This window comes from Aythya ferina (genome assembly GCF_964211825.1).
Source record: "Aythya ferina genome assembly, contig: HAP1_SCAFFOLD_369, whole genome shotgun sequence".
NCBI classification, from domain to species: Eukaryota; Metazoa; Chordata; class Aves; order Anseriformes; family Anatidae; genus Aythya; species Aythya ferina.
Genome location: NW_028181197.1, coordinates 51,047 through 62,606, shown reverse-complemented (window position 1 = coordinate 62,606; position 11,560 = coordinate 51,047). Strand labels below are relative to the sequence as shown.

At 63.4% G+C, this 11,560-nt stretch overlaps 1 protein-coding gene across 1 annotated transcript; it reads left to right on the top strand.

Moving 5' to 3' along the window:
- Positions 1-515: 515 nt before the first annotated feature.
- On the top strand, positions 516-11,204 carry PPP5C (protein phosphatase 5 catalytic subunit). The gene is made up of 13 exons (XM_084540287.1): positions 516-672; positions 2,675-2,916; positions 3,485-3,632; positions 4,351-4,472; positions 4,608-4,673; positions 4,771-4,869; positions 4,975-5,080; positions 6,121-6,263; positions 7,538-7,625; positions 7,731-7,771; positions 7,890-8,068; positions 9,571-9,652; positions 10,774-11,204. Exons 1-13 carry the CDS (start codon positions 555-557, stop codon positions 10,834-10,836), a joined length of 1,497 nt encoding a protein of 498 aa, XP_084396413.1. The 5' UTR covers positions 516-554; the 3' UTR covers positions 10,837-11,204.
- The last annotated feature ends 356 nt before the right edge of the window (positions 11,205-11,560 follow it).

Sequence of the window (11,560 nt, the reverse complement as noted above, 5' to 3'; positions counted from 1 at the left end):
GGAAGTTGTAGACTGTGATGAGGTCTCCCCTCAGCCTCCTCTTCTCCAGGCTGAACAGGCCCAGTGACCTCAGCCGTTCCTCGTACGTCTTCCCCTCCAGGCCTTTCACCATCTTCGTAGCCCTAAAGTGGTGGTCCATATCCTCGCCGGGGCCTTCTTCACCCTTGCCCAGCGGATCCAAGCTGCCTGCTCGTTGATCTCAGTGGCGCTGTGCGTTGTCAGTGGTACCTGGTACGGTCCCCTCCACTTCCCTTCCATTTTTCCTCCAGGAGTTGTCCTGAAAAAGCCTTTTTATATATAAATATATAATCCCCGAGCTCAAAGGGGTGGATTGGTTGATCCAAGCCTCTAACCCCGGTTCCGAACGCAAATTTATGCCCTTTAATTAATTCCTGGTCGCGAGGCCGCTCCGCCTGCTCCTCTCTACGGCCTCGCCTCGTCTCGCCCCCGGGGGCGCGCGCCCGTTTACGACAGTGCCGCCGGGCGCGGCCGCGTTTGCGACGGCGGCGGCGGCGCGGCGGGTAACGGCGGCCGGGGTGCTTTACGGCCCGGCGATGGCGGACGGCGAGCGGGCGGAGAGCTGCGGCTGCCCCGGGCGGCCCCCGAGCCCCGCGGAGCAGGACCAGGCCGAGGCCGAGGCCCTCAAGACCCAGGCCAACGAGTTCTTCAAAGGTACCGCCGGGGGGGGGGGGAGTCGGGGGGGCGGGGGGCTGCCAGATAGGGAGCCATTGGGGGGGGTAATGAGGGCAGGGGGCTGCCAGATAGGGAGCCATTGGGGGGGGTAATGAGGGCAGGGGGCTGCCAGATAGGGAGCTGCTGGGGGCAATGGGTGCAGGGGGCTGCAAGATAGGGAGCTAATATGGGGAGGGGGCTGCCAGATAGGGAGCTGCTGGGGGCAGGGGCTGCCAAATAGAGAGCTATTGGGGGCAATGAGGGCAAGGGGCTGCCAGATTGGGAGCTGCTGGGGGCAGGGGGCTGCTAGATAGGGAGCTATTGGGAGCAATGGGGGCAGGGGGTTGCCAGATAGGGAGCTATTGGGGGCAATGGGGGCAGGGGGCTGCAAGATAGGGAGCTGCTGGGGGCATGGGGCTGCCAAATAGGGAGCTATTATGGGCAACTAGGGCAAGGGGCTGCCAGATAGGGAGCTGCTGGGGGCAATGGGTGCAGGGGGCTGCAAGATAGGGAGCTAATATGGGGAGGGGGCTGCCAGATAGGGAGCTATTGGGGGCAATGGGGGCAGGGGGCTGCAAGATAGGGAGCTATTGGGGGCAATGGGGGCAGGGGGTTGCCAGATAGGGAGCTACTGGGGGGCAATGAGGGCAGGGGGCTGCCAAATATGGAGCTAATGAGGGGAGGGGGCTGCCAAATAGGAAGCTATTGGGGGCAATGGGGGCAGGGGGCTGCAAGATAGGGAGCTGCTGGGGGCAGGGGGCTGCCAAATAGGGAGCTATTATGGGCAACTAGGGCAAGGTGCTGCCAGATAGGGAGCTGTTGGGGGCAATGAGGGCAAGGGGCTGCCAGATAGGGAGCTGCTGGGGGCAGGGAGCTGCCAGATAGGGAGCTGCTGGGGGCAATGGGTGCAGGGGGCTGCAAGATAGGGAGCTATTGGGGGCAGTGAGGGCAGGGGGCTGCAAGATAGGGAGCTAATATGGGGAGGGGGCTGCCAGATAGGGAGCTGCTGGGGGCAGGGGCTGCCAAATAGAGAGCTAGTGAGGGGAGGGGGCTGCCAGTTAGGGAGCTAATGAGGGAGGGGGCTGCCAAATAGGGAGCTATTGGGGGCAATGAGGGCAAGGGGCTGCCAGATCGGGAGCTAATATGGGGAGGGGGCTGCCAAATAGGGAGCTATTGGGGGCAATGAGGGCAGGGGGCTGCCAGATAGGGAGCTTTTTAGGGGAGGGAGCTGTCAGATAGGGAGCTATAGGGGGCAATGGGGGCAGGGGGCTGCAAGATAGGGAGCTGCTGGTGGCAGGGGGCTGCCAAGTATGGAGCTATTGGGGGAAATGAGAGGAAGGGGTTGCCAGATAGGGAGCTAATAGGGGCATGGGGCTGCCAAATAGAGAGCTAATGAGGGGAGGGGGCTGTCAGGGAGCTATTAGGAAGGGCAATGGGAGGAGGGGGCTGCCAGATAGGGAGCTTTTGAGGGGAGGGGGCTGTCAGATAGGGAGCTATTGGGGGCAATGAGGGCAGGGGGCTGCCAGATAGGGAGTTTTTGGGGTCAGTGAGGTGAGAAGGCTGCCAGATAGGGAGCCACTGAGGGCAATGAGGAAAAAGGGCCTGCTAGATAGGGAGCCTTAGGGGTTGTGGAGGGGAGGGGGCTGCCAGATAGGGAGCTATTGGGGTCAGCGAGGAAAAGGGCTGCCAGACAGCGAGCTTTTGTGGTGAGTGAGGGGAGGGGGCTGCCAGATAGGGAGCCACTGAGGGCAATGAGGAGAAAGGGCCTGCTAGATAGGGAGCTTCTGGGGGTGGTGAAGGGAAGGGGGCTGCCAGATAGGGAGGCAATTAGAGAGAAAAGCCCCAATTAGGGGAGGGGGACGCGGCGCTCAGCAGAGCCGCCGCACCGAGCAGCACGTGGCGAGCCCCAGGGGTGTGCGTGAGGGGGTTGGTTTGTTTTTTTTTGGGGATGGGGGGTCTCACCCCGGGGCTCCGTCCCCGCTAACGCCTGCCGGTGGCCCAGGGAAGGACTACGAGAAGGCGGTGGAGTACTACAGCCGCGCCATCGAGCTGAACCCCGGCAACGCCATCTACTATGGGAACCGGAGCCTGGCCTACCTGCGCACCGAGTGCTACGGCTACGCCCTGGCCGACGCCACGCGAGCCATCGAGCTGGACAAGAAGTATGTCAAGGGCTACTACCGCCGCGCCGCCAGCAACATGGCCCTGGGCAAGTTCAAGGCCGCCCTGCGCGACTACGAGACGGTGAGGCTGGAGGGAGGGGGCGTGGGGGGGCTCGGTGGCTTTGTTTTGTCTTTTTTACCCTTTTTTTCCAGCGGCTCAGGGACCCCCGCGCGGTGTCGGAGCAGCCCTGAGGGCTGTTGGTGGGGGTAGCCCCGTGGGTTGGCCTCGCCGTGGTGTCCAGGAGGGCTGGGGGAGCCTCCCTGCCGTGCTGACGGCACCCAGAAATGAGGAGGGGGGGCTCTGGGGAGCTGTCTCAGACCCCCCCCTCAAAAAAAAAAACCCACAAACAAGAGCATGAGGGTTTCCTTGTGTCCATCCCCACGCTGTGAGTGAGTTCCCTGCCTGCTCAGGGCCTTATGGCCCCCTCCCCACATGCCCTAAAGCTTTGGGGCCGCCTGGGGACCTCCTGATGCCCCCCGAGTGCTGTCAGGGCCCCCCCTTGTTCCCCTCCCTGACCATCGGAGCTGTGGGGTGCCGTGGGGCACGCGGTCCGCCTGCAGCCAGAGAGATCCTCGGGGACCCTGGGGACCCCCTGGAGGGGGATGGGGGGGGCGCGTGTCCCCGTCCCTTGACGCCTTGGGCCCTGCAGGTGGTGAAGGTGAGGCCCAACGACAAGGACGCCAAGCTGAAGTACCAGGAGTGCAACAAGATCGTCAAGCAGAAGGCCTTCGAGCGGGCCATCGCCAGCGACGAGCAGAAGCGCTCCGTCGTCGACTCCCTCGACATCGAGAGCATGAGTGAGGCTCTCCCCGTGTCCCCCCCCCCCAACCCCAAAGTCCAGATGCTGCTTGCTCTGGGGACAGGGCAGGAGAAACGGGTCCTGGGGCTGCTTATGGGGGGACTTGGGGGTCTCTGCTGAAAGTTGAGGGTCCTCTCGGAGGGTCCCGGGTGCTCTGGGGGTGTCTGGGGGTGATTGGGGCTCTGCTAGGGGGTCTTGGATGGCTGTGAGGGTCTCCAGGGAAGGCTCAGGGTCCCCACAGGGGTTGTGGGGGGCTGTGATGGGTCCTAGCAGAGGCCTGGGGTCTCCTTGGGGGTCTTGGAGTCCTTTTGAGAGCCCCCATGAGGATCTTGGGGGGGGGCAGATCCCTGCAAAGATCCCTGGCAAAACCTCAGGATCACCTGGAAGGGTCCTGGGGGGGGCTTTGGGGTCCCAAGTAGAGGCTCTGGGTTCCAGTGAGAACCTTGAGGAACTGCAGGGGGGGGGTCCTGAAGGGTCTTGAGGGACCCACGAGGTCCCCGTGGTGGTCTCGGAGTCCCCGTGAGGGTCACCAGAAGAGTTTTGGGGTCCTCGGGGTGCCTGTGAGCACCCCTGGAGAGCTCCCAGGTATTTTCCTGAGGGCCACGAGCTTTCAGGGGAGGATGCTGAGTGCACCACGGCCCCTCGAGGCCTTGTCCCCGTTGTCCCCTTGTGTCACCAGCTGCCGGGGGGGTCGGGGGGGGGGCTTCGTTTTGCAGCCATCGAGGACGAGTACAGCGGCCCCAAGCTGGAGGACGGCAAAGTCACGCTGGCTTTCATGAAGGAGCTGATGCAGTGGTACAAGGAGCAGAAGAAACTCCACAGAAAATGCGCCTACCAGGTGCCCCAGATCTCCCAAAACTCCCCCCCCAGAGCCCCTCGGTGGGGACCACCCCGTCCCCCGAGTGCCACATGTCCCCCGTTGTGTGTGTCCCCCCCCCGCCCCCTTTTCCCCGCTGCCCGTTTGCCCCGGCAGATCCTGGTGCAGGTGAAGGAGGTGCTGGCCAAGCTGCCCACCCTGGTAGAAACGACGCTGAAGGAGGTGGGTGCCCCCTCGTCGGGTGCTGGGACCACCCTGGGGGGGGCTCGGTGGAGGTCCCCCCCCAACTCTGGGTGGTGACGTTCGGTCCCAAACGCAGACGGAGAAGCTGACGGTGTGCGGGGACACCCACGGGCAGTACTACGACCTGCTGAACATCTTCGAGCTCAACGGGCTGCCCTCCGAGTCCAACCCCTACGTATCCCCCGGCCGAGGGGACATCGCGGGGACGGGTGGCAGCGTGGGGAGGGAAAAAGGGGAAAAAAAAAGGGGAAAAGGGGCTGTTTTCCTGAACCACCCGCAGATATTCAACGGGGACTTCGTGGACCGCGGCTCCTTCTCGGTCGAGGTCATCCTCACGCTCTTCGGCTTCAAGCTGCTCTACCCCGATCACTTCCACTTGCTCCGAGGTAACGAGGCCACCGCGGGGGCTGGGTGTCACGGGGCAGGTTGTGGGGCTGCGTCGAGCAGCCCTGGCTGTGGGGTTTTGTCCCTCACGTCCTGGGATTGTGTCCCCTGCCTGGGGCCACAAGGCTGCGGCGATGGGTTTTGGGGCCTCGTCCCCCATCCTTGGTTGTGGGGCTGGGTTTTGGGGACTCGACCCTTGTCCTGGGTTTTGGGGTCAGGTTTTGGGGCCTCGTTCCCCGTCCTTGGTTGTGGGGCTGGGTTTTGGGAACTCGTTCCCCGTCCTTGGTTGTGGGGCTGGGTTTTGGGGACTTGACCCTTGTCCTGGGTTTTGGGGCCAGGTTTTGGGGACTCGTCCCCTGTCCTTGGTTGTGGGGCTGGGTTTTGGGGACTCGACCCTTGTCCTGGGTTTTGGGGCCAGGTTTTGGGGCCTTGTCCCCTGTCCTTGGTTGTGGGGCTGGGTTTTGGGGACTTGACCCTTGTCCTGAGTTTTGGGGCCAGGTTTTGGGGCCTCGTCCCCCGTCCTTGGTTGTGGGGCTGGGTTTTGGGGACTTGACCCTTGTCCTGGGTTTTGGGGCCAGGTTTTGGGGACTTGTCCCCCATCCTTGGTTGTGGGGCTGGGTTTTGGGGACTCAACCCTTGTCCTGGGTTTTGGGGTCAGGTTTTGGGGCCTCGTCCCCTGTCCTTCCTTGGTTGTGGGGCTGGGTTTTGGGGACTTGACCCTTGTCCTGGGTTTTGGGGCCAGGTTTTGGGGACTCGTCCCCTGTCCTTCCTTGGTTGTGGGGCTGGGTTCTGGGGACTCGTCCCCCATCCTTGGTTGTGGGGCTGGGTTTTGGGAACTCGTCGCCTGTCCTGGGTTTTGGGGACTCATTTGGGGCCCCACTCCCCCAGGTGTTCCCCGTCCCACCTCCTCAGCTCCTCACCCCCTGTCCCGGCTGCCTGGCGTGTCCCCAATCCTCAGGGCTGATTTCGGGAGGGGAAGGGAGGGGGGGCAGGATCCCTGTCCCTGTCCCCCCCCCCTACAACCACCTGCGTGTCCCCGCAGGGAACCACGAGACGGACAACATGAACCAGATCTACGGCTTCGAAGGGGAGGTGAAGGCCAAGTACACGGCGCAGATGTTCGCCCTCTTCAGCGAGGTCTTCGAGTGGCTGCCCCTGGCCCAGTGCATCAACGGCAAAGTGCTGGTGGGTGACCCCGGGGGGGGGCCGGGGGGCCGGGGGGGGCTGTCCCCGTGTGGGTGGGGGGGCATTGGGTGTCCCCATGTGGGGTCCTGGGGGGCCTGTCCCCATGTGGGGTCCTGGGGAGTCTGTCCTCATTTGGGGTCCGGGGGTCGTCCCCATTTGGGTCCAGGGGGCTGTTCCCGTGTGGGTGGGGGGGCATTGGGTGTCCCCGTGTGGGGTCCTGGGGGGCTGTCCCCATGTGGGGTCCGGGGGTCATCCCCATTTGGGTCCAGGGGGCTGTTCCTATGTGAGTGGGGGGGCATTGGGTGTCCCTGTGTAGGGTCCTGGGGGGCCTGTCCCTATTTGGGGCCCGGGGGTCGTCCCCATTTGGGATCTGGGGGCTGTCCCCGTGTGGGTGGGGGGGCATTGGGTGTCCCCATGTGGGGTCCTGGGGGGTCTGTCCCCATTTGGGGCCGGGGGGGCTGTTCCTATGTGGGTCTGGGGTTGTCCCTGTTGGGGTTGGGGTCTGGGGGGGCTGTCCCCGTGTGGGTGGGGGGGCATTGGGTGTCCCCGTGTAGGGTCCTGGGGGGCCTGTCCCCATTTGGGGCCCGGGGGTCGTCCCCATTTGGGTCCAGGGGGCTGTTCCCGTGTGGGTGGGGGGGCATTGGGTGTCCCCATGTGGGGTCCTGGGGGGCCTGTCCCCATTTGGGGCCGGGGGGGCTGTTCCTATGTGGGTCTGGGGTTGTCCCTGTTGGGGTTGGGGTCTGGGGGGGCATTGGGCGTCCCCGTGTGGGGTCCTGGGGGGGCCTGTCCCCATTTGGGGTCCAGGGGGCTGTTCCTACGTGGGTGGGGGGGCATTGGGTGTCCCTGTGTGGGGTCCTGGGGGGCCTGTCCCTATTTGGGGTCTGGGGGTCGTCCCCATTTGGGTCCAGGGGGCTGTTCCCGTGTGGGTGGAGGGGCATTGGGTGTCCCCGTGTGGGGTCCTGGGGGGCCTGTCCCCATTTGGGGTCTGGGGGGGCTGTCCCCGTGTGGGTGGGGGGGCACTGGGTGTCCCTGTGTAGGGTCCTGGGGGGCCTGTTCCCATTTGGGGTCCAGGGGGCTGTCCCTGTGTGGGGTGGGGGCCTCCCCTGCGTTGGTCTGGTGTGTCCCAGTTTGGGTCTGGGGGGGCTGTTCCCATGGGGGTCTGGGGGATGTCCCTGTTGGGGTCAGGGTCCTGGGGGGTGTCCCTGTTTGGGTTGTCCCCATTTGGGTCTGGGGGTGTCCCCGTGCCCACCTGCCTGCCCCCCCCCCCCCCCCAGATCATGCACGGCGGCCTCTTCAGCGAGGACGGCGTCACCCTCGACGACATCCGCAAGATCGAGAGGAACCGGCAGCCCCCAGACTCAGGTGGGACTCGGGGCTTTATGGGGGGGTGTCCTGTCCCCTGTATGTCCCCCCCCCACCCGCTGTGGGGTTTGGGGAGGGGTCCCTAACCCTACACCTCCCGTGCAGGCCCCATGTGCGACCTGCTGTGGTCGGACCCGCAGCCGCAGGTGAGTTGCTCGCCGCCCTACAACCTCGGGGCCCGGTCCCCCCAAAATAACCCTTGTGTTTGGGGGGGTGGGGGGCTGTGACGGTGACTCCCCCCCCCCCAAAAAAAAACCTTTCCAGAACGGGCGCTCGGTCAGCAAGAGGGGGGTGAGCTGCCAATTCGGGCCGGACGTCACCAAAAGCTTCTTGGAGCGCAACCGCCTCGACTACATCATCCGCAGCCACGAGGTCAAGCCCGAGGGCTACGAGGTGGCCCACGATGGCAAGTGCGTCACCGTCTTCTCCGCGCCCAACTACTGGTGAGTGGCAACGGGGGGGACGGCCCTGCCACCCCCCCTCCAGCTCCAGGGGGACCCCTGAGCTGAAAGGCAGGTCCTCCGCGGAGCCCCCGAGCTCGTCCCGTGCTAGCGAGGGGCTGGGTGGGTGAGGGAAAGGCTGTGGGCGATATTAGGACCCCAGATTATGGATATTAGGACCCCAGATTATGGATATTAGGACCCCAGATTATGGATATTAGGATCCCCAGATTACGGATATTAGGACCCCCAGATTATGGATATCAGGACCCTCATATTACGGATATCAGGACCCCAGATTACGGATATTAGGACCCCCAGATTGTGGATATTAGGACCCTCAGATTATGGATATTAGGACCCCAGATTACGGATATTAGGATCCCAGATTATGGATATTAGGACCTCAGATTATGGATATCAGGACCCTCAGATTACGGATATTAGAACCCCCAGACTATGGATATTAGGACCCCCAGATTACGGATATTAGGACCCCCAGATTACAGATATGAGGACCCCCAGATTACAGATATGAGGACCCCCAGATTACAGATATTAGGACCCCCAGATTACAGATATTAGGATCCCAGATTACGGATATTAGGACCTCAGATTACGGATATTAGGATCCCAGATTATGGATATTAGGACCTCATATTACAGATATCAGGATCCCCAGATTACGGATATCAGGACCCTCATATTACGGATATCAGGACCCTCAGATTACGGATATTAGGACCCCCAGATTACAGATATTAGGACCCCAGATTACGGATATTAGGATCCCAGACTACGGATATTAGGACCCCCAGATTACAGATATTAGGACCCCCAGATTATGGATATCAGGACCCTCATATTACAGATATCAGGACCCTCAGATTATGGATATTAGGACCCCCAGATTACAGATATTAGGACCCCCAGATTACGGACATTAGGACCCCAAATTACAGACATTAGGACCCCAGATTACGGACATTAGGACCCCAGATTACGGATATTAGGATCTCAGATTATGGATATTAGAACCCCAGATTACGGATATTAGGACCCTTGATTACGGATATTAGGACCCCCAGATTACGGATATTAGGACCTCAGATTATGGGTATTAGGACCCCCAGATTATGGGTATTAGGACCCCCAGATTATGGGTATTAGGACCCCCAGATTACGGATATTAGGACCCTCAGATTATGGATATCAGGACCCCAGATTACGGATATTAGGACCCCAGATTATGGAGATTAGGACCCCAGATTACGGACATTAGGACCCCAGATTACGGACATTAGGAAGAATTTCTGTTCTGAGAGGGTTGTGAGGCGTTGGGATGGGCCTCCCGGGGGGGGGGTGGCGGAGTCACCATCCTCGTGTCCCCATTTTTTGGGGGGATCGGGTGGGTTTCGTGCCCCCCCCTCCCCAGGACCTCTCTGGGGGGCCCTCTCGGTGTCCCCCAATTTTTGTGTGCCCCCCCCCCCCCCCCCCCCCCGCAGTGACCAGATGGGCAATATGGGCTCCTACATCCACCTGCGAGGCGGCGACCTGCGCCCCGACTTCCACCAGTTCACAGCAGTGGTGAGTTTTTTGGGGGGGGGGGGCCCCAAATCCGAGACACCCCCCCCTCCTCTACCCCCCCCCGGGGAACCCCCCCCTCAACCCCAAAAGCCTCAAATCCTCTTGGGGGTGGTTTGGGGACACCACACCCTTCCCTATGTCCCCCCCCCCCCACCACCCCGTGGCCTGAGGGGGGGGGGGGGACATAGGGAAGGGTTTTTTTTTTTGGGGGGGGGGGGGATGCTCATGGGGGTCGTAAGCAGGCTATGGGGCAAACGGGGGGGGGGGGCGATGGGGGCACAGGAGGGCTTTTGTGGGCATGGGGGGGGGCTTTGAGGGGCTGGGGGGGGGTCTAGAGGGAGGTATGGGGGGGTTTTGGGGGGAGGGGGGGTTTGGGGGGAGTGGGGGCTATGGGGGGGGCTATGGGGGGGTTTAGGGGGAGTGGGGGCTATGGGGGGGGGTTGGGGGGAGTGGGGGGCTATGGGGGGGTTTTGGGGGGAGTGGGGGCTATGGGGGGGCTATGGGGGGGGTTTAGGGGAAGGGGGGGCTATGGGGGGGAGTTGGGGGGAGTGGGGGGCTATGGGGGGGGGTTGGGGGGAGTGGGGGGCTATGGGGGGGGGTTGGGGGGAGTGGGGGCTATGGGGGGGGCTATGGGGGGGGGTTGGGGGAGTGGGGGGCTATGGGGGGTCTTTGGGGGGAGTGGGGGGCTTTGGGGGGGTCTTTGGGGGGAGTGGGGGCTATGGGGGGGGCTATGGGGGGGTTGGGGGGAGTGGGGGGCTTTGGGGGGGGTTTGGGGGGAGTGGGGGCTATGGGGGGGTCTTTGGGGGGAGTGGGGGCTATGGGGGGGGCTATGGGGGGGGTTTAGGGGGAGTGGGGGCTATGGGGGGGGGTTGGGGGGAGTGGGGGGCTTTGGGGGGGGTTGGGGGGAGTGGGGGCTATGGGGGGGGCTATGGGGGGGGGTTGGGGGCAGTGGGGGGCTATGGGGGGTCTTTGGGGGGAGTGGGGGGCTTGGGGGTGACTTTGGGGGGTGCAAGGGAGGGGCAGCCCCCCCCGGGTGGGATTTGGGGAAGGGGGGGGCAGGTTCAGGGGTGAAATGGGGAAAAAAAAAAAACATTTTTTCTCTTTTTTTCCCCCCCCCCCAGCCTCACCCCAATGTCAAGCCCATGATGTACGCCAACACCCTGCTGCAGCTGGGCATGATGTGACCCCCCCCCCGCGGCACCCAGGGGTGCCCCCCCCTCACCCCCCCCCCCCCCCAAAAAAAAGCCCCCACCGCACCCCCCCCTCCCTCCCCCTCCCCCCCCCCCCCCCAGGGCGTTTTTAATATATTGGAAGATTGTATTTATTCCTCCCCTCCCCCCCCCCACCTCCTCCCAGTGCTCCCAGTTTGGGGGCTGCGCTGGGGAGGGGGGGGGGGGTGGCATTTTGGGGGGGGGGGGGGTGGCTGCTCCCCCTGATAAGCAATAGGGGGGGGGGGGGGCCGTGCCCCCCGGCTGTCCCGCCCCCCCCCAGGCTGGGCGGTTTTACTGTCTGTAATTAAAGATGTTAAAATAAATAAAGTTATTATTGTAAAGCGGGGGGGGAGCCGCCTCCATTTTGGGGGGGGGGGGGGCACTGGGGGGGGGGGGCGCCGTTGCCATGGCAACCGCGGGGCTGCTGCCCCCCACTTCCGCCTGCCCACGTGACCCGGGCGCTGTTGCCATGGCGGGCAATGGTTGCCATGGCCGCGCGGGGGGGGCGGGGCTCGCTGCCCACGTGACCCCCGCCGTCGAGCGGCGGCCAACCGGCGCAGCGCTCTCATCCCGCGGCAGCGCGGCAGCCAATGGGGGGGCTTCGCACGGCGGGGGGGGGGGGGGTGTGCAGTGAAGCGATTGGACTGTGCGCTTAGTCACGTGGTCTAAACTTTTGGGTAGACCTGTGCGGTGCCAG

Coding starts and splice junctions, on each gene's coding strand:
- PPP5C (XM_084540287.1), top strand. CDS start 555: ATGGCGGACGGCGAGCGGGCGGAGAGCTGCGGCTGCCCCGGGCGGCCC. Junction 3,633..4,350: donor CCTCGACATCGAGAGCATGA/GTGAGGCTCTCC, acceptor TTCGTTTTGCAG/CCATCGAGGACGAGTACAGC. Junction 4,473..4,607: donor ACAGAAAATGCGCCTACCAG/GTGCCCCAGATC, acceptor TTGCCCCGGCAG/ATCCTGGTGCAGGTGAAGGA.